Source organism: Scleropages formosus, chromosome 20 (assembly GCF_900964775.1).
Source record: "Scleropages formosus chromosome 20, fSclFor1.1, whole genome shotgun sequence".
NCBI classification, from domain to species: domain Eukaryota; kingdom Metazoa; phylum Chordata; class Actinopteri; order Osteoglossiformes; family Osteoglossidae; genus Scleropages; species Scleropages formosus.
The window spans coordinates 9619030-9640072 of NC_041825.1; the positions used below are offsets into that span (position 1 = coordinate 9619030).

At 44.4% G+C, this 21043-nt stretch overlaps 1 protein-coding gene, 1 long non-coding RNA gene and 2 other non-coding genes across 10 annotated transcripts; 3 read left to right on the forward strand and 1 right to left on the reverse strand.

Moving 5' to 3' along the window:
- Positions 1–1467: 1467 nt before the first annotated feature.
- On the reverse strand, positions 1468–16116 carry traf7 (TNF receptor-associated factor 7). Of its 4 annotated transcripts, none has more exons than XM_018740268.2 (21): positions 15753–16116; positions 13106–13235; positions 12909–12969; positions 12656–12747; positions 10676–10792; positions 9742–9834; positions 9237–9270; positions 8743–8926; positions 8153–8287; positions 7849–8066; positions 7563–7636; positions 7422–7470; positions 7203–7330; positions 7038–7120; positions 6806–6845; positions 6588–6704; positions 5721–5843; positions 3743–3862; positions 3529–3660; positions 3321–3440; positions 1468–3107 (listed from the first exon to the last, which is right to left on the reverse strand). In XM_018740268.2, the coding sequence occupies exons 2-21, from the start codon at positions 13196–13198 to the stop codon at positions 3093–3095; spliced, it is 2028 nt and encodes a 675-aa protein (XP_018595784.1). In that variant the 5' UTR covers positions 13199–13235; positions 15753–16116; the 3' UTR covers positions 1468–3092. The 4 variants fall into 4 exon arrangements, with proteins under 4 accessions (XP_018595784.1, XP_018595769.1, XP_018595777.1 ...); XM_018740253.2 differs by lacking the exon at positions 15753–16116 and adding an exon at positions 15633–15714; XM_018740261.2 differs by lacking the exon at positions 15753–16116 and adding an exon at positions 15633–15713 and having other exon boundaries at positions 12909–12966.
- A 102-nt stretch (positions 16117–16218) lies between these two features.
- On the forward strand, positions 16219–20308 carry LOC108927175 (uncharacterized). Of its 4 annotated transcripts, none has more exons than XR_001965556.2 (7): positions 16219–16671; positions 16858–16970; positions 17648–17706; positions 17909–17936; positions 18628–18753; positions 18949–18978; positions 19381–20308. It is a non-coding gene; the product is annotated as an uncharacterized LOC108927175 (long non-coding RNA). The 4 variants fall into 4 exon arrangements; XR_001965555.2 differs by having other exon boundaries at positions 18628–18737; positions 19381–20307; XR_001965553.2 differs by having other exon boundaries at positions 16247–16671; positions 18676–18753; positions 19381–20306.
- LOC114909246 (small nucleolar RNA SNORD60) lies at positions 17763–17839 on the forward strand. The gene has a single exon (XR_003797187.1). It is a non-coding gene; the product is annotated as a small nucleolar RNA SNORD60 (small nucleolar RNA).
- On the forward strand, positions 18793–18869 carry LOC114909238 (small nucleolar RNA SNORD60). Its single transcript, XR_003797179.1, has one exon. It is a non-coding gene; the product is annotated as a small nucleolar RNA SNORD60 (small nucleolar RNA).
- Positions 20309–21043: the final 735 nt, after the last annotated feature.

The following is a 21043-nucleotide window of genomic DNA, read 5'->3' on the forward strand; positions in this document are numbered from 1 at the left end:
TTTGTTTTGCAATAACATTGTCATTTTACAAGTATTTGTGTAACCTTTGTATTTTATGCAGTTACATTGTTTTATACAGTATATGTGCCTTGCTTTGAGGTTTTGTTTAGTTATGTCTTGTGTCCTAAGTGCAGCGGTTGGGCATAAAGAAACGTGATCCTGCTGACACCCGAGTTTTCACGGAGGTCACTTACCACATGTGACCACAGTGGGGAACATCAGCGGGCCCTTGGACCGCTTGCACGTCGGTCCACCGGTTGCTATGGAAACAGAGGCAACTGCTTCTTCCACAGTGCCGCGCTGGGCTCCTCTCCACCATGCAACTGCTAGACTGACATCCATCCCTCACCCACGACTCTGTGTTCTAATCCCACGTCGTTTTCCTGGTGATGCAGTAACTTGTCTCAATCGCTTTGCATAATCATGTTCTTCGTGTATTTGCGTTTACTTTTTTCTTACATCTTTAAAACTTTTCTTTACACGCAACTCATTTATATCCCAGAGTTTAAAATTATTTCTTCCAAATAATTTTTAAAGAAAATTAAATATATAATAAAGCAAGAAACAGAACTAAGTTTTATTTTTATCCTCTGCACACAAAAAAAGGATAAGGCGTTTCGAGATGTCTAATACGCAGGCTGTATATTGTGTTGAGTTGACGTTCTGCCATTGACTTGTACTATACTTGATGTGACTGGCAATGGAACAATGCTGTTGACTGCATCAGCGGCCATCTGTCCTAATAAATGTTATATACGAATAACAAATAGTTGTTTCGTTTGGTTTCCGTCTCTAAATCACACACTAATACTTCCCGTAAACACTTGGATCCTCTCAACATGCATGAAATAAAGACCTGATAAAGGAAAATGTGTTAATTTAAAATAGGGGTGCGGTGGCGCAGTGGGTTGGACCACAGTCCTGCTCTCTGGTGGGTCTGGGGTTTGAGTCCCGCTTGGGGTGCCTTGCGATGGACTGGCGTCCCGTCCTGGGTGTGTCCCCTCCCCCTCCGGCCCTACGCCCTGTGTTACCGGGTTGGCTCCGGTTCCCCGTATGGGATACGCGGTTCTGAAAATGTATGTGTGTGTGTGTGTGTGTGTGTGTGTAGTTGCAGTTGGCAGAAAGTAACTAAGTCTGCTGCAAAAATAGTGCTAATGACAACATTAATAGGACAGATTAAAGTTACAAAAGAAGACTTTTCTAAAAACTGCCTCCTCTATTTCCATTAACTGATATTCACAGAACCTTTGAAATGATAGAAATCCATGTTTCCTCAGATTCTGCAATTGGAAATTACACTGACACCTACTGCCAGAGTAGTATATTAACGAAAAGGGTGAAAGCCTCTGAAAAGGGCGGATTATCTTAAATACTATACTTCTTCCAAAAAGAAGAAGACTTCACCACTTCACTTCCAAACCACCAAGTCATAAGGACAACTGGAGGAAGCTGAAAGCGACTACTGGAAAAAGTGTATACTGCTTTAATGGTAAAATCATGATTAACAAAGTATACAAGTGAATGTACATAATTGCCAAGGGAAAAAAATACCTCTGATCCCCATTCAACCCCCCACCCCCCTTCAAATAGAAATCGTACCTTACAACTTGCAATCTATACAGAGTGTGAAAGCATAAAATTATACCTGTCATTGGCACTGCAAATACACACTGTAGTGTTTCCTTACAAAAGTTCTCCAACTGAAAACAAATCATCATGCATTGCTTTCATAAGCCATGTTCATTTCGTTAACCGCTTAAGTATCTAATGAACGTTCAGTACAGCCCAAGTCATCGTGCTCATTTTCTCATCTCTGGTGACCGCGATGCTGCCTAACAGCCACACTTTCCCAACCTTTTGTAAGGAACACCGAACAAAGCATACATTTAGGTTAAAAACACTCTACGTTAATTATTTTACATGTTTTTTAAAAAGCCTATTTAAAATAGACAGCAGCACATTGAAGTTTAAAAATATTTTGTTAATCACATTAAAGCAGCTTCTTGCAGTTTGCCCAATGAACCAAGAATGTGAAAAAAGCTTCACAATTACAGTCTGTTGGCATCTGCACAATTTCAGTTGATCATTTTCCTCTCATCTCAGTAACACCTAATGCAACATTTTTGACTAGAGTCTAAAAAAGATACGTTACGTCGAAGAAAAACAGGCCGAAGCGACTGATCCTATGCACAGATTAAACCGTTCAGGACAGATTTAAGCCATCGTCCAAACTACAGCATCTCCATCAAAGGGCTGGGAACAAGAGGTGAGGGGGGTCCCAACGAACACTATGGCCTCCTTCCATTAGAGAAAAGCCAACTTGTTTCAGGTCATCCGCAGGTTCTGCCAACTCTACGAGTCTTCTGTCTTCCAGCCACAGAGCGGAACAAAGATGAACATCCAGCAACGTTTTCCATTATATGTCTGACTGCAATCAGACAGTTGAATTAAGGTTTTTCCCCCCCCCATTTAGGATGGTAACAATGAAAGTCTTTGTCACCTTCACATCTCACTGTGGCACCAAGTTTTGGGGGAAAGCTGATAGAGTTTGTTTGGCAAAGCCAGAGGCACCCAGTCAGAATCTAGTGTGTGTCACTAGACAGCAGAGAGGGGGGCTGGGACAGATAGGGTCTATCTGGGACTGGGGGAGGGCCAGACGAGTTTGTATGCATTCTCAGGTAAGGCAGATGCTTCACAGCCTTGCCGCACTCCACACCCAAGGTGTGAACGCAGTTCAGAAGATGTGTCACCTGTGGAGGGGGGTTGCGCTTTGACCGGGCACAACGGTCTCGACATTCAGAGTGGGTTCAAGCAGCCTGCATCACAGGCAGCATCAATGCCAAGGGCCTTTGGGATGCAGTGCTTCTGCAGCACTGAGCGTTTACATTTGCATAAAAAATGAAAAAGCCTCACTATGGCTACATTAAAAGTAAAAATAAAAAAGAAAAAAAAAAAATCAATTTTAAATTAAAAAAAGGCAAACATCAGCTTGGCATTGTCGACTAATCATCTTAGAAACAATAACCATGAAGGCAGTTCCAGAACTGTTTGTTCAAAGTTTCAGGGCAGAATCTTGACAGGAGGAAGCTGTTTTAGCAGGTCCAAACCTGAAGTAAAAAAAAAAAAAAAAAAAAAAAAAGAGAAAGAAGCACTAGAACACCAATCCTAAAACATCAACAGGATGACACCATTCTGGAAAGAATTTAAATGTTCAGTTCTCCTCTGGTTCCACTAAAATGTGAGGAGATGTGGAATATATGGGTCTTTTAGGCTGAGATTCAGACCAACACAATGCATGAAGCTCAGGGGGAGAGGTATACCTTCACTGTACTGTCCACAGCCCCAGAGAAGAGGCGGCCCCGTGAAACGGCCAGAGCAGTAACGCTGCCCTGGTGCCGCAGCAGTGTCTGGGTGCAGATCATGTTGTCCATGCTCCACACCTGTACAGTAAGATATTCCACGGGTGAAAAGGTGCAAATCCTCAGGGCCATCTTACACGAATACTCAAGTTGGGGGAAGCGCCCTTACTCGGAGCGAGCGATCGTAGGAGGCACTGAACACTTTGGTCTGGTCTGGTGTGGAGATGACTGCCAGGGCGTACACCGTGCCCACGTGGCCAGTGAGGGTTCGCACCTGCTCCTTGGACTCAATATCCCACACCTGCATAAAAGGAAACAGCTGTAGCATCCAAAGTATGCCAAAAAGGGCAGGTACCTCGGCTGCAGCAAGACTGTGTGCTCACGTGTATGAGGTTCTCGTAGGTACCACACACGATGTGGTGGTTGGTGACAGCAATGGAGTACACGCTGCCTCCGGAGGTCTGCAGGACGTGGACACACTCAAGTGAGCGGATGTCCCAGATCTGTACAAGCAGAAAAAAAAAAAAAGGAATTACACTGGTCCCATGCCTTATAAATGCTCAAGTTGCAATTTTTTAAATATTCAAGCTAATTCTTTTTTTTCTTAAACTTATAAATGTATTTTCTTCCAAGCACATTGGTAGATCACACTGTCACTCTAAGCATTCTCATGTTCTGAGTTCTCTGGCTGTCTACTGTTATTTATTGTTATTCTTTATTAGCATTAATCATTGTCATATTTTGTGCAGTATTTCTATTGTTCTTGTTCATCGTCTGTGGAGAAACATTCAAGAAGAATTTCATGATACTTGTACACGGTACTTGTACTTATGACAAACTTGAAATTGTGTCTGTAGCACAGCAAATCCAACCTGCACTTAGGCACCCAGCTGACAGATGGCAGTAAAGAGCACCAAACGAGAGTGAGATGACTTAACTCAACCACCTTCCAACATTAATACATATAACTCAAAAGTTATCCATTTTGTATTAAGATTCCTACAAAATCTAACCTATAAAACAAACAAGATGCATTTATATTACTAATTTATTTATCATGACCAAGTGATAATGGTGACTTTTGGGTTATGAAGGAAAAATAAATTAAAAAAAAAAAAAAAAAAAAAAAAAAAAAAAAAAAAAAAAATCTACATAGCCACTCCGACTGTTGTTAATCTAAGCGGTCGGTGCATTTAGTTTTGTCCTTGTAGGTGTTTTTGCTGATGTTGGATGTCTTTTTACAAAGGACTGATTCATTACAGAATGTCAATAAATGTTCTGATTCCCCTGGTGACAGTTGCTGTTTCTGGACAACAAAACCAAACACACACGCCTGTGGGGAGATGAGAAACACAGCGAGAAAAGTACACACACAAAAGCTTCATTTGCCATTGCTTCATGCCACAGAGACAAGAAGGCTTCTTTGTAAAGGGAGAGTTTATGAGTCAGCCCTACTGGGGCCCCTAGACCATCCTCTTATCAGCTGTGGAAAAAGTGAGCAACTCAACAGCTGGTAGTAGTCGAGTCCATCTCTACAGCAACAACTCTGTTGATGACATCTGGAGCTCAGGACTAGCGGAGGCAGGTTCGGCTCCACCCCCAAACAACACCCTACCCACTGGGGGGTGCAAAAAATAGGAATTCAGCAGGAGGATGATGCAAACCCGTGAAACTGACCCCACGCTGCTCAGTCTGCCCCACCCCCTCCTCCCGTTTTGCTCTCTCCCCCTCTCTTTGCATTTGCTTGGCAGAAGAAAGCACCGAAGAGCTATGCGCAGAAGCGTCTGGTTCCCATCTCATGTCCCCCGAGGCTCAATTAAATCGCCTGAAGCGAAGAGAGGAGTTTTGCTTCTCAAGTTTCTGCCCATGCTGGTAAATGGGCTCTCAAGGGCATGTGGGATTGATGTTTAAGCAGGAAAAAACCAATCAAGCCTTCCACAGAGCCTTAAATGTATGTGTGTCTTGTATCTCCAAGCAAACCATTTCAAATATTTGATGACACTTGACGGAATGATAGGAAATTAAGCTTAATCTGCAAAATAAATGCATGTCAAATCAATAAAGATGTTTCACTGAACAAACCTGAATGTTCCTGGCACTACCGCGCTAAACCGCACCATTCGCCTTCACCTGTGTTTATCTCAATGGTTTTCCCAAAACAAAGCCCACTGTGTTGTCACCTTCAGAATTCAGATTCCATGACACCTTAGTTTCTGAAAGTAGTCCCAAAAAAGGATCTGAGCGAGTCCAGCAGCCAAGGGGGGCAATAAGTTACGACCCTTGAAAACAAACCACGGACGCCAGCACGGGGAGCGCCATTAAGCAGCCAAGGACGATCAGGGGTGTTGGGTGACATCTCACCTTGATGGTCTGGTAAGAACCACTGTAAAGATGATTCTGAGAGGCAACCAGCGCCCGCACCCAGTGGTTCAGTCCCGTCAACTCCTTCTTCAGCTTGAGCTCTGTGCCCATGATGTCCCATACCTGGAGCCACATATCACACAATACAATGGTTCACCCCTAAGACAGCAGTCCAAGGCTCAAATGCACACACACTCAGCCATACGCAGGCTTCACTTCAGCCTGAGAGGACTACATGCTGTGAGGAGCCTTCAAAGTTTCCCAGAAAAGTCCCAAGAAGTCCCTTAAAGGATGAGCTCATCATTTCGAAAGAGGCTTTTACAGCCGTCACCATGGAGATAAGGAAGCCAGCCAGCACAACTGTGCTGTCGAACAGCTTGCAAAAGAGAATCTTGACTACGCTCACACAGACTCCATGTCGAGGTATAGCCTCAGCTGTTTTGAGGCAATGAGATGGATTTCTCCAATCTCACATCAGCTTAGAGGGCTTTGCTCAGCTTTTGGAATCTAGCCAGAAAGCCAACAGCTACGTATAATTAAGTTTCATCTTAATAAAAATTTTGAGGTGTGCAAATGAATGTAAAATACTGAACTGTGGCCATTTCATCAGCTGACAATTTTCTAGCACACCGAGCCTCGGCACCAGCTGCTACTAAACAACACTGTCTTAATCAGAAGATGAGCAGTCATAGAAGATGACCTTCTCAAGCATCTGAGAAAAGCTTCCAGGATAGTATCCTGACCTCCATGACCCTACACTGGACAAACAATGACTGATATAGGACAGAAGGACGACCACACTAAACACTTCTATGCCCAGATACTTAGACAGTGACAACTGACATCAGGATGACGGAAACATCTTGCCTTTATGGCCTTGAGGGAGCCGCTGAAAAGCATGTTGTGTGAAGACACCAGCGTGCACACAGGGTTGTCATGGGCACGGATCGTGTTCACTTTCTGCAGTGTCTGGATGTCCCACACCTGCCCAGACATGCACAAAGGCACAGTTAGAGATAAGTCCTGCAATGACACAACTGGGACAGACAAACTCTCATTTACGTTCCCACAGGGCAATCGCTTACTATGATAGTGCAGTCGGCCGAGCCGCTGTATAGCTTGTTCCTGAAGAAGGGAGAGATACAGAGAGTCACGTTTGCTAAGAATTATAAATTTTTTAAAAAAATTCAAATATTATTTCATGAATTCTCCAGGAAAGGCCACATTTCCCCAAAAACTGTGACTTGTCCAGGAAGGCATGAGAATGCAGGGTTTGCAAGTGTGCTCTGGCACACCTGAATGGAAACCAGCGCTCACCCCTGAATACACAAGGCCAACACGATGCCATCGTGGCCCTCCAGAGTCTTCTGGCACTTGTATGTCGTGCAGGTGTCCCACACCTTAAGAATGAAGACAAGATGGGTAAGGAACAGGAAGCATGGAAAGTGAGAGTTCGGTGAGAGTGAAAGTGACAAGCGATACCTTGATGGTTTTGTCGGAGGAGCCGCTGAAGAGGAGGTCACCAGTGGAGTAGACACACAGACACCATACTGGCCCCTGATGACCCACAAAGGTGCCCTTGCACTTAAATATCTGCTGCGGGTCATAAGCTGCAACACAAAAGGGGTGGTCAGGCTGAGCAGGGCCAAACATGGGGAAAGAGTGTTGTGAAATGGAAAAGCTGATGGCTGAGGAACTCACATCCGAGGATGCCCATGTTTAGCCTGGCATTTATGTGGGAGAGCTCATCCTGCAGGGAACAAAAAGAAAGCAGAAAAACAGAAACATAGGTCACCTGGTCCTGTAAACATGCGAAGGACACCTGGCCTTGAATGCACTTACGTTGAGCATGGAGGCATCCCTGCGGAATTCCATCAGGTCTTCGCTTAGCTTGCTCTGGTTCTCATCCAGAACATCTGCCAGACAGAAAGAGCGTTAGTCCAATTCATGAGTGTACAGGTGACGAATGTTACAATCTCTTTATTGGTAGCAGTGTATTCTAACACCATGGTAAAACAACAAATATTCTACCACGTTAAACTGGCGCTAACCATTGTACAGTCAGACTTTCATTGACGTGCCCTTCCGACAGCCAGGCTTGTGCCATCCTGATTGCTGGTTCCCTCACCGAATTTAAGCTCCAGGTTCTTCTCAAGCTGGTCCAGCTTCTCCGACAGTTTTCCCAGCATGGAGCGCAAAAAGGCAATATCCTGGTCTTTCTGAGCTAGTGCCACCTGCATCTCGTGGAAACGGTCGTCCGTCTGTTGGAGGAACTCTTTCAGGCCTTCGAACTTGCACATCTCCAGGTGGGTCTCATAGGTGTCCTGATTCCCGATGAAGGTACACCTGCCATGGGAAGGACTGGGTGTTAGACCTGTCTGACAGCCTTTCACCACAGGTCAGTGCTAATCAGAAATGAAACGGCACCTCACCCATATTTCGAGTGGGGGCACTTGATGTGCTCACAGGCCTTCAGGTGAGCCTCCAGGTTCATGGTTAGCAGAGGGGGGCAGCTGGGGTTGTTGGGACAACGCACAGGCCGGTAATCACAGCCTGCTTCATGATCTCTGTGAAGGAATGGAGAGCAGTGTTATAATATTCTCCTGTAGAGGTTTAGAGGTTTTATTGAACACAAGCAACAATTTTCTGGATAGTTTCTATGAAGCTTTGTTACTTTGAACAAAAAGGTTTCCCCCCCCATCTTCAATGTTCATAGGTAGGCAACCTTGTTTCTGAAGCACCCCAATTCTCCAGATTTTCAAAATCTCACTAAATAAAGAAAAAAATAGAAAAAAAATTCTCTCCGGTTCTCCTTGGATATACATGAAGGGCCTAGAAAACATTCACTCTGGGACAGGAACAGTCCCACTGAACAGCAAAAAAAAAAGTATTTAAAAGAAAAGCTCATAGAACCATACAAGGGAACTTTAAATAACTATGACTGTATATACTATCTATATAACTGTGAGCAATGCCAGAATTAAAAAGTGATCACAGAGATGATCAAATGAATGCCTCTCACTTCCTGGAACTGAGTTTGATGGTGAAGGGGCAGCCGAGCGGGTCCACCTCGAAAGCTCCAGGCTTGCCGGTGGCGGCTGGACGACAGCCGTACTTGCAGTGAATGAAGAGCTCACCGATCTGCTCTGCCACCGCAATGTTGTTTACCACCACAGTCAGCTTAGCGTTGTCCACCGGACACTTCTCTGCAGACACAAAAGACGCACACATAAAAACAATGGGCAAAGTGGATGTGAGTTGTGAAACTGAGGTAGCTGAAATCTGTGGTGTGCAAGATGCCATGGGTTGCAAAGGATGGAAATTAAACTCCACTATAACTTCTCAGCTGTAGGTGGATGGTGAGGGAAGCATGCAGTTTGGGTGATTACTGAATTTGTTTCTCTTAATTTCTCCTGGGCCCGTTTCCTGCAGGATTAATAAAAGTTCTAATCTAAACACAGTTCTTCAAGTAAAAAATACATCATCATAACCCCAAAAGGAGGGATAAAATCCTACCTGACGTTAAGGCACATCGTCTGCAGAAGGTGTGCTGCGACACAAAGATCACAGGAAATGTTATAATGACAACGCTACCATTTGACACACTTTTCAAGCACAGCTCAGATGGACAAACAGCTTTACACTGCTGTTCACTCACTACCTGCACTGGATCCATGCCATGTGAAAACATCTTAGTGTCTGAGGTTGGTAGAATCACCCTTACAAAGAATTAAAACATAGATGCAGACTACAAATATTAAGATGAAACCCAGCCATTTTGAGCTGCGATCTGTCTTGCAGAGAGAAAACACTTTGAGGCAATTCTCTCTGGGCCACTGCTCTGCTGAGCTGCAGGAAACTACTTAATCAGGCGTAGCGGGTGGGAGAGAGGCGAAAATCAATATGTGGCATTTTTTCCCACAGCAAAATAAATGAAATAAAACACTCTGTCCGTAACCATGATGAGGAGGTACTATAGAGAAAAGACGTGGGGCTGGGGGATGGTGGAGTGACGACTCACCCCGCAGGTAGTGATGACGGGGTCCTTGAACACACTGCAACAGAGCTGGCAGCACAGCTTGACCGATGGCTGCTCTGCAAACACTTGGGGCTCCTAGGGGAGGCGGATGCATGACCTCATCAGTGCCGAGCGCAGCTGTCACAATCGCACAAAACCCTGCTCTGTGGTCCTTTCCAGCTCTTACCTCACACACACGAAAGGCCGTGACCAACGTAACACGCAACACAATGTTGGTTAACACTCAAAAAGAAATAATTATCAAACGCTTTCCAAGATTCTGATCTAGGCCGGCGCGTCCAAAACGAGCGAGACAGCTACCTCCATCTGCAGTAAATGTGCTGCTTGTGAGCACACTGCATCCTACCTTTGTTATGTTTTGACTAATCACGACTTTCTGTTTAGCTGATCTTTTTCTCCAAAGTGACCTACAATGTTACTTGCAATTATTTAACCATTTATATAGCTAGGTATTTTTATCATTTACCAGTTCAGGGTAAATTCCTTGCTAAAGGGTACTACAGCAGGAGGTGGGATTTCAAATGAGAATCTTCAGATTGTTGGGTGTCAGCCCTAACCATTATGCCACCTGCTACCCTGTTAATACACCCCAAACACCACCCAAACACTTCCTCCCCATTTACATGGCCCTGACACCAACCTAAGAATAAACAAGAAACTAGTGACAGCTTAATAATACTAAAATAAGACTTTAGCACAATATATTGAAGTTTGAGAGCCCTTGATCAAAAGTACAAATGGAGGCTGGGAACAGTCTGTACATACCACCCTTCTGCAACATTTAATAAAACACTGCATCCTATACAATAGCATAAAACGCAGATCCATGTGGGTGGCACTAAGACCCATGTCTCCGTCTGACTGCAGCACACAAACAAGTGCAACAATGAGCAAGGCCAAAGGTGCATGGGCTTACCGTGTCCTCCTCCTCCTCATGCAGCGAGAAGGTTGAGCGCAGTGACATGGTGGACTCGGAGTGCAGGGAGCGCACGGAGATGGCCGAGTCAGAACGACGAGGTGTGCTGATGGGGGGCTGAAAGACAGACCACGCAGAGGATCACGCCACTGCACCTGCCCCACAGCTCACCATCGCAGGTGGACACGGGTTCTTGTGACCAATCAGAGGCTCTACTTCTCGCTCACCTCTTGAAACATACAAGGACTTCTATAGAGATGACTCAATCAAAAACGTTTAAGTGCAGCATGTGAACACGTTCACATCAGAAGTGGACACTGCGCATACAAATCATCAGTACTTACATACTGAAGTCCAGAATACTGTTTTTAAAAAAAAAAAAAAAACTAACCAAAAGAGCACATCCTGCTGCAGGAAACTGGCAACCCACTGAGGCCAAAACACTTCTTTATAAAGTAAAATGTGGTGAGCAACTGAGACAGCCTGGGTGACTTCATCCCCCCCCCCCCCCCCGTAAACCATGACAATTATGTCACCTGCAGAGCTGCTCACAGCTCACTGATGACAGTGCTGTCTCAAAAGAACGACTGAGCACCAGGGCTATCCCACTTGGGATCTTGACAAGCTTCCCAAATCGCTCTCAATCACGTCACTTCCACCCCCTCACATTATTTTAGAGAATACAGGACACAGCTTATGCCGCAAATCCCCTAAACCATGGTAAGCGCATTTCACTCTACATGTCTAAGTAAACAATAGTAAAAAACCTATGTGAAAAAACAGGGAAAATTTGCTGTATTTTGTTTCTTTCAAACATTAAAAACTCAGACCTAGTAAGACAACTGAATCAGGCAGATCCAATTCAGATATCATCAACATTTCATAATGAAGCACAACAAAACCACCACGTTAATGGCACAGAAATAACAAAAAAACTACCATTTGTTCATATGGACTGATGCATAAAGCTCTAACACTTCCAATTTTTTTTGACTCTACTCATATCCTGTACCTCCATTCTATTAAAAATAAAATCAGTAGCAAGATCCTTAAATGTATTTTAAATTCATACGCAGAAGGGAAAATTTAGCAGCCCTTTCTGCCTTTTTCCTTCCTTGCAGAGAAAAAGAACAACCATCAGCCCTAGCATAGCCCCGTTGCGAAACTTGCCAGGGAAACTCCAAGATTCCAGAGACGTCGTCACACTTACAGCACGTACTCCTCGTCCGTCCCCCCCTTTGCTTTCAGCGTGTCCCAGAACGCTCTTCCTAATAAGATCCAGAAGGGTTCTGTGATTGCCCTGGTACACTTCGCTCCTGCTCTGTCTCTTCTGCCCTCACAGGCACTTGTTGTTCCAAGCAGTTCTTGTTTTCAGAGCCAAGTCTGCAGTGCAAACTGGTGAAATGGGGGATGGATGTGGGGGTTTGGGGGGGGGCTTCCGGCTATTCAATTATAAGCGAATGTTGCCGCATGATTTCCTGTACTCAGAAATTGTGTGTGTGTGTGTGTGTGTGTGTGTGTGTGTGTGTGTGTGTGTGTGTGTCCATCCGTGCTAGGGAGCATCTGTGTGTAAAGGAAACTAAGAGAGAGGCAATCTAGGCAGTCCAAGCAACAGGCTGCCCAGGACAAAGAGCCGCCTTACTGTGCTGCCAGAACTCGACAGCGGACTCAAGAGCGGGCAAGGAAGCACAGCCATTCCATTGTGATTAATCAGCAAAACCGACAGAACAGGACGGCCAGATGAGCCAGTGGGGCAAAGGCACACATTGCAACTGCATGCTGTATTTCAATCAACATGTATTATTAAATATTTCATTTAATACACAAAGCAGTTCATAATCCCCACAATAATGAGAGCTCTCAGTGCTCTGCATACAAACACTGCATGTTGTACAGAGAGCCAAACAACACGACAGAATTCAATTAAATGACATACTTTGTCCCGCGATAGCAGGTGGGCACAAAAAGAACCGTATTTACCATGCCGTCATCCTCGTCACGTGGAGAGTAGGTCATGGTGCTTGAGGTGGAAGGTGTCCGTCGATGTTGTTTGTAACTACTGGTTGCTTCAGCTGTCAACCAGAAACCAAAACCAGTTACCTTATAACAGAGGTTCCCAATAAACGAGCTATACCATGTCACTAAAAAGCATCTATCTGGGGTACCTTCGCAGCAGTTTTAAAAAAAAAAAAAAAAAAAAATCAGCTGAACCTGAACTTACACACCAACTAACCTTTAGTAATGGTGGCAACCGTTGAGTACGCAGGTCCGAAAGTGGTCTCCATTCTCGTCTGCTGAACGACGAAAAGGAAGATTTAGAGACTCAAAGCATCACCCTCAGGCCATTTTCGAACACAGAGAGGACTTGCAATCAGGGAAAACGGACATGCAGCGCGAGTCCAGACTTAAAGGTTGCTACGAAAGTCTCACCCCGTTGGTGCTGTCTGCAGAGGGGATACTGGCGCTGGCAATGGTGGCTCCTCCGGAGAAACGATTGTAGCGTGGAGTCTTACTGGAGCTCATAGTCCAGCAGAGACTCCCGGAATCCAACAGCTGCAGTCTGGGGGTGGCAAACACAGCATAAGTTATATGCCCCTTCTCCAAAGCAAAAACACATTTGCATTTTAATTCAATAGTGCTATAAACAAAACCGTTTGTGTTCCAACAAGCCTAATTGCTCCCTTTCTTAAAAACTATTTAAATTCACAAAAAAAAAAAAAAAAAAAAAAAACACGCTACAATACATAAAACACTGTAGTTTAAATTTTTATCTCCTGCATGCAAACTACTAACATTTTACTCACTCTGATAATGCAGTTATTTTTAAGTTCCGTGACGCGAAATGCAATAAACAAACTGCTAATTTTTTCCGGAAAGTCAACCGATGCATCTGTCAAGTACAAACTGAAAGTACTAAAAATTTTAGACATCCACAAACATCAAATGTATTGGAATACGGAGAGAACGGAACGCAGAGAACGCAAAGGTACTCCCCCATTGCGCAAGCAGAGCTGAGAAAGCTGGACTCTGTCCTGCACTTCCCTCTCAATTTATTCTCGTTTGGAGAGCTGAGCAGGAAGCGTGGTCAAGTTGCACACGCATGTCAAGAGCAGTCCTCTGTGGGTGAAAACGGAGGAAAGCGATGGCTCCGTATCAATCATCTCAGTTGGTGCTGTCGTGCTTAGGGCCGCCACCTTCCATGTAAAGGACCCCAGTTCGAATCCCAAATGCTTCGGTAGTTCCACACGCACGCACGCACGCACGCACTGGCTGAAGCCGCTTGTCCCGAGTGGGGTCGCGGTAAGCCAGAGCCTAACCCGGCAACACAGGGCATGAGGCCGGAGGGGGAGGGGACACACCCAGGATGGGATGCCGGTCCACAACAAGGCACCCCAAGCGGGACTCAAACCCCAGACCCACCGGAGAGCAGGACCCAGCCAAACCCGCCGTGCCATCGCACCCCCCTCGGTAGTTCCAATATACCTGAATTACTCCCAGCTGTGTTCATGGTTAAATCAGATGGTAGCGTAAGCATTACAACTGCTGTTGCTTTTGGACCAAAAGGTCGCAGGTTCGATCCCCACCTTCGACTGTAGTACCCTTGAGCAAGGTACTTACCCTAAATCGCTCCAGTGAAATTGCCTAACTGTATAAACAGGTAAATAATTACAAGCAGCTTAAGTTTCTAAGTCGCTTTGCAGAAAAGCATCAGCTAAATGAATAAAAATCAAATCATTTGTATGTAGCTTAAATTTGGGGTGGGGAAGCACAAGTTAAATTAATAAGTTGATCAGTTTCTCCAACGGTATACATGATTACATTTATTTATTTAACAGACGCTTTTCTCCCAAGCGACTTCCAATGAACTCTATGCAGTGTTACCAGCCCACACACCTTATTCATCAAGGTAATTTACACTGCTGGACACAACACTTACACCGGGTCACTCATCCATATATTAGTGGAACACGCTTTCTCTGTCACTCACACACTATGGGGGAATCTGAACAGCATGTCTTTGGACTGTGGGAGGAAACCAGAGCACCCACGGACTTACACTGCTAGATACACTACTTACGTTGGGTCACTCATCAAACACTACTGTATTACCACGTTAAGAGTCTTGTAAGATGGTAAGAGGTGTCTGAACACTGAAGCCAGGACCCGTGTGCAGTCACCATGGAGCCTGCAGACACTCCTTAACTAACCTTTGAACCCTAGGTAATACGCAGTTGTAAAGGCTTTGCTTGCGTACACCCCCGAAGAGAGGGGGGTGGCGTGGGGACGAAGCATGCTCGAAATAAAGTAAATACCAGTGACAGTGTAAATACTCCCAGACCTAATTATATTCACACACAGGCAGCTCTCCTACAAACATTATAATCATAATTCATGGCGGGAATAATAATATATCGCGGCCGCACACATTGTTGTAGTAATGATTGTTCCCAACACACACACAGCGACGACAACAGTGTGTTATAAACACAGCGCGTCACGGTGCACATATAAATTTAAGTTAGTTGAGAGTCATTGCTGTTATAAACTACTAGCATCCCCAGTTATTAAATTTCGCGTGACTTTTCAATCATGGTCTGTGTATCTGACTGCTGCGTTTCGACTCCTCAGTCCTCTCCACTCACTCACACGACACGGACGGAACGCGCGCGCGCACAGTTAGCCATCTGGCTCCGCGCCAATGCCAAATTTGCCAAATGGTGATGAATAACATGATTTCACCCCACCGAAACGCAATTTATGCGACGGCGCACACGAAAAAGTCGGAATTCAGGCGACGGAGCGCAGCCATCATCGGGTTCCGTGTTGCGACAAGACAAGCTAGTGCAAGAAGCTAACTAGCTAACCAGCTGGCAGAAGTACTACTGTGTGTTTGATCCGCTGTGTCGCTGCAACTGTCCACCTGCCAACCGAGGCTCATCCAGCGCAAAACACGCACCGAGTCCCTTCGATCATAAAGCTGGAACATCTCGACACCCGTGTCGTTGTAATCCGTCTCGTGCGATCGCGTAACTGTGGTGTCCGAGGGAGGGAAGGGGGGAAAAAAAAAACCACTCACCAGCAACGAAAAACTCAGTCCACCGCCGCGATCCACATCTTCCTCTCTGTGACTGTGACAGTGACCAGATTTTCAGGAAGTGGCGGTGGGCACTGCGGATTCTGGGAGTTGAAGTCCTTTGACATGCTTCGCATCACGTACGCCCGTCGTACGCGCTCAGCTGGCCCGTGTCATGTCCGCGTGAGACTCTGCCTCTGTGCACGTCTTCACGAAAACAAGCTGTTTTCGTAGCGTGAAACCACACGAAAACCTCTTTTATTTTCCCCAACACCGTATTTGGCTCACATTTCCAGCGTTACCTGTCCCATCCAAAGCTTTATCATTTCGAACACTAAAATTTAACCGTAAACGTAGTCTATGTTTTCCAACATTTTCTATAACATTGCTGTAAATCTCCACGCGGACTGGCCATGATGAGTAACTGGCTTTCACAGTAACGTTAGGTGATTGGCCGACTTGCGTTTTGACTGCCCAATGAGAAACCGGGTCCAAATTTTAGGCCGCGATCTCTGCAATTTGATTGGATCAGAATGCTGTGGAATGTGCAGAAGTCTTTGGTCGCATCCAATAAGGGCTGGATGAAAAGTCGCGCGTTATAATATATATATGCCGAAGGCGGGGCTTCTTCGTTCTTTTTACCTTTCGCGTTGTGGTGAGATGTAGTTAGGCTGCCGCTGATGACGGTGGCCGTTGTTCATGGCGCTTCCAGACTTATCAGCGTGTTCAGAAAGACTATGATTACAGAAGCGAAGGTTCCGTGTCGGCTCTTGTGCTCTATTAGTCTAAGATCTGCGCGTATGTTATGATGATCTAGACTCTAGTATCCCTCCATTTTAAGCCGACCGATGTTGAACATGTGATAATAATAATTGTAACGAACGCGGTTTCGTAGCTTTTTGGCCCAGGAGACTAATATATGGTGAGTAAGCATAGCTTAGTTTTTCTTATTTGCTGCATTGCTTTATTTTGTGCTTACGCCTACAGCGAACGCACGCGCGTGGCCTGACGAGCCAAGTTTTGTGGTGCACGTGGCCCTCCTCGTGGCCTCTTGCTTGCCGCAGCTCGTGGCGTCCGAGCTCTGAATCTCATTTCCGTGCCGCTGCAGGGTCTCAAACTGGACTGAACCGGTTGCTTCACGACGATGGACATGATGATGATGATGATGATGATGATGATGGACTGGTGTGTCTGGGATGTGAACATGATGTAGCCTCCAGAGTAAGTGTTTCAGAGGCCGCGAGCTGTGAGGCAGAAGTCCAGAAAACCCTCCTCTTTTGAAACACAAAGTGACACAAAACCTCCTTTAAAAAAAAAGACAATCCCCTGTCTAGTGAAGTAATCCTAGAAAATATTAAACTACTTTTTTAGCGTTGGTTCATTCTGAATGGTTTTGTAGGCCATAACATCAATTGGTTGTAAATGAAGTTTAAATAAACCTTAAGGCTTAATGCTCAATGATGTTTTTAATATTGCTTTATTTTTCAGAGATATATGATGTTTTTAACTAAGCTTTTTATGCTTCTACAAATAATTTTGTTACATTTAGCATATGCTTTTCTCTGAAGTCACATACATCTCATAGAAAATGTAATGTATGTGTTATATTAAGAGAAAGACATGGCTGCAGATGTGATTCTTAAGTACAGTTAGTTTCCTTCACCATATGTACTGATAATACTTATGCCTTCCTAATTGCAGTGTTACATAATAAATAGTATTTTGCAACCCAGATAAGTGTTCATAAATAATCAGGAGAATAAAAATTTTAATTTGTTCTAGAGGGATTTTGTCCAACACTCGCAGGTCTCACTGCCCACTGTTGCCCTTCTCCACATTAACGTGATGTTCGGTGTCCCTGAACAATGTCAGGCTGACTCTGATTTTTAACCACCCAGGAGCGTGCGATGTGAACGTGGCTGGTACCCTCTGGGTGGAGAAGCAGCAGCAGCAGCAGGTGAGGTGACCAGCAGGTAACCACTGAGTCTTCTCTGACTTCATGGAGAAGCGGTCAGCCTGTGATGAACTTTTTCTGACACCTCGTATGAGTACTTTTTCACTACTTGATTATAAGGAATAATCTGAGACTGACCTGAGTATCTTGAGCAAGCAATTGCCTCTTTAGGCTGTGACTAACACTGCATATTTTTATTTTACAGGGTTTATCTGCTTAAGACACATTCCATTGTAAGTGTTCTCACCCTTCGTGCTGATCAGTGTACAGTTTCCTTCTTAGTCAAGTGTTACACTGAGCCAGCGATATCCCTGCAAAATATTCCAACAACTCATATGGTGGCTGTTTACTAGCATCTGACTTATGTGATCTGAAGGTCTTTGTTGACAGATCTTCTGTAAATGTCTAGTCAACTGTGAAACTGTATGGGACAGTAGGTAGCTTATTGGTTAGAGCTACTACCTCTGGTTTCAGAGTGGGCAGGTTTGAATCACATTTCTAGCTGTAATACCTTTAGGAGAAAGACATAGCTGCAGATGTGATTAAGTACAATTTGTTCCCTTCATATGTACTGACAATACTTATGACACTGCAATAAGGAAGGTGTTATTACATAAGAAATGTAGTATTTCACAGCTCAGATTGTTCATATACTACAAATAAGCATAAGAATAAAAAATTTATTTGGCCTGAGGGGGTATTGTCCTTGGGGTGCCTTGCGGCCGACTGGCATCCCGTCCTGGGTGTGTCCCCTCCCCCTCCGGCCTTACGCCCTGTGTTGCCGGGTTAGGCTCCGGTTCCCTGCGACCCCGTATGGGACAAGCGGTTCTGAAACTGTGTGTGGGTATTGTCCTAGAGGGGTTTTGTATTATACTTGGTCACCCTGCACACTGTTGCTCTTCTCCATATTAATGTGATGTTCAGTGTTCCTGAACAGTGTGAGGCTGTTGACCCCAATTTTTAACCACCCAGGAGCGTGCAGTGTGAACGTGGCAGGTACCCTCTGGGTGGAGAAGCAGCAGCAGCAGGAGGAGGTGAGGTGACCAGCAGGTAACCACTGAGTCTTGTCTGATTGTCTGAGAAGCGGTCAGCCTGTGATGAACTTTTTCTGACACCTCGTATGAGTACTTTTTCACTACTTGATTATAAGGAATAATCTGAGACTGACCTGAGTATCTTGGGCAGGAGGTTGCCTCTTTAGGCCGTGACTAACGCTGCATGTTTTTATTTATTTTTTTTTTACAGGGCTTGTCTGCTTAAGACACACATTCCATTGTAAGTGTTCTCACCCTTTTTGCTGATCAGTGTACAGTTTCCTTCTCAGTCAAGTGTTACACTGAGCCAGCGATATCCCTGCAAAATATTCCAACAACTCATATGATGGCTGTTTACCAGCATCTGACTTATGTGATCTGAAGGTCCTTGTTGACAGATCTCTAAATTTCTAGTAAACTGAAACTATGGGACAACGGGTATCTTACAGGTTAGAGCCATTACCTCTGGTTTCAGAGTGGGCAGGTTTAAATTGCATTTCTGTCTATAATATCCTTGAGAGGCATTTCCCCTAAACTGGTTCAGTAAAAATTTATGGTATGTCTATGGTAACTCATAAGCAGGCTGATATTGTAAGTCACTTTAAAGACAGTTGTAGAACTTCAATTTTCTTTTGTCTTGCAGAGGTAAAATGGTGATGAGCCATGCTGGAGTCTACTGGTGCGTTTAATCGGCCGAAAGTGCAGGTTTCCATTGAAACAGAAGATGGTGCCATTTGCTTTATGCTCAAGGGAAGTGGGGAGCTGCAGCAGTGTGATTCGCTTAACTGGCTCATCCAGTGCATCACTGTTACATCACACTATTGGGGAAGACAGGTCTGATGTCAGATTGTCAGTTACTATACTGTATAATGTGGCTTTGAATCTTAAATACTCAAATGTCTAGGCTCTGCTGAAAATTCACATACTGTATACAGTAAAGAACTACATAGATTCACCCATATGAGCAGGATATGGGTTCAAAGCAGATAATGTGAAAAATGGATGGCAATTGAATGATGCCTTGCTAAATGAATCTTTGTAGAGGCAATTTGATTTTATTTAAATTTTTCTTTTTCTAAAGGAAATTGATAGATAAACTTTTGTAGAATAAAAATGTTCGAAGGGCAAGTCACTGCTCTAGAGGTTTGAAATTGAGGGTGGACTATTCAAAATCCACACTTGTCACAGTGGTGGGGAAAATTATACAGCCAAAATCATCTATATATGTTTATTTTTTTTGAAACAATAAGCAATCTCATTACATGTCTCCTTGTCCTACTGGCTTGAATGTATATAACTACATCCAAATGAGCACTAATATAACACCTGTCATTTTACATTAATCTGTCATATGGAATGCCAATATGCAACAGGGTTATGGACTTTGGATGATTATTGCAGAGTTCCCAGTTTAAATTGTGGTGTATGAAGGTACACTACTTGTTTTACCTTTTTACATCTTTAATACCCTGTTTGATTTGTTGTGTATGCTTTTTTTTTTTTAATATGAAAGCTCCTTTGGATAAACAGGAGGAATAAATTTATTTTCTAGTATATGATTTCATGGTTTCTTCCTGAACAGTCAATGTAAAGTGTTTATGTAGATCTTCTGATGTGGTGTAGAGAAATTTGCATTGCTAGGGCCTAGCTGAACTGGTCACAGGTGCAGTCTTCAGTGTCTGTAGCTGCTTGTACAATGCAGAGACACAAGGATCAAGTCTCTCACAGAAATAGCAGGGGTGAGGCAGGGTATATTGCATGGATGGAATGCCAGTCCGTCGCGGAGTGATCATACACACCTATATGCTTTAAGAATTTAGAATCACAGTTCACCTGAAGCCCTTGTTGAGATGGGAGAGGATGTGAACTCCACACACACAGCTGGATTAGAACTCTTAATCTAGGGACTGAGGTACCAGCAATACCCAAGTCTTGCGTAGCTTAAGTCTGAACGCTGTTTAGTTATTTGTGTGGAAGAAAAACCTGCTGGAAATATGGTCTGGGCAACAGTCGGAGTCTAGTAGCACAGGTGCGATCACCAAAGTCATGTGGGTGTCGTCGTAATTTGTCTCGAACCGTAAGACGAAGAGTACGGCTGGTTCTAGGGGGCCACAGTCCAGCAGCTATTAGAACCCTTAAGTAGTTCCTTGTCTTCAGAAAGACCTGCTGAAGTGACCACATGATTACATTTACATCACTTAGCTAACACTTGTCCAAAAGCAATGTACAATGTTAAGGTACTCAGAACTACTGTTCTTACCCATTTATACAGCTGGGCACCTTTTACTGGAGTAATTCAGGGTAAG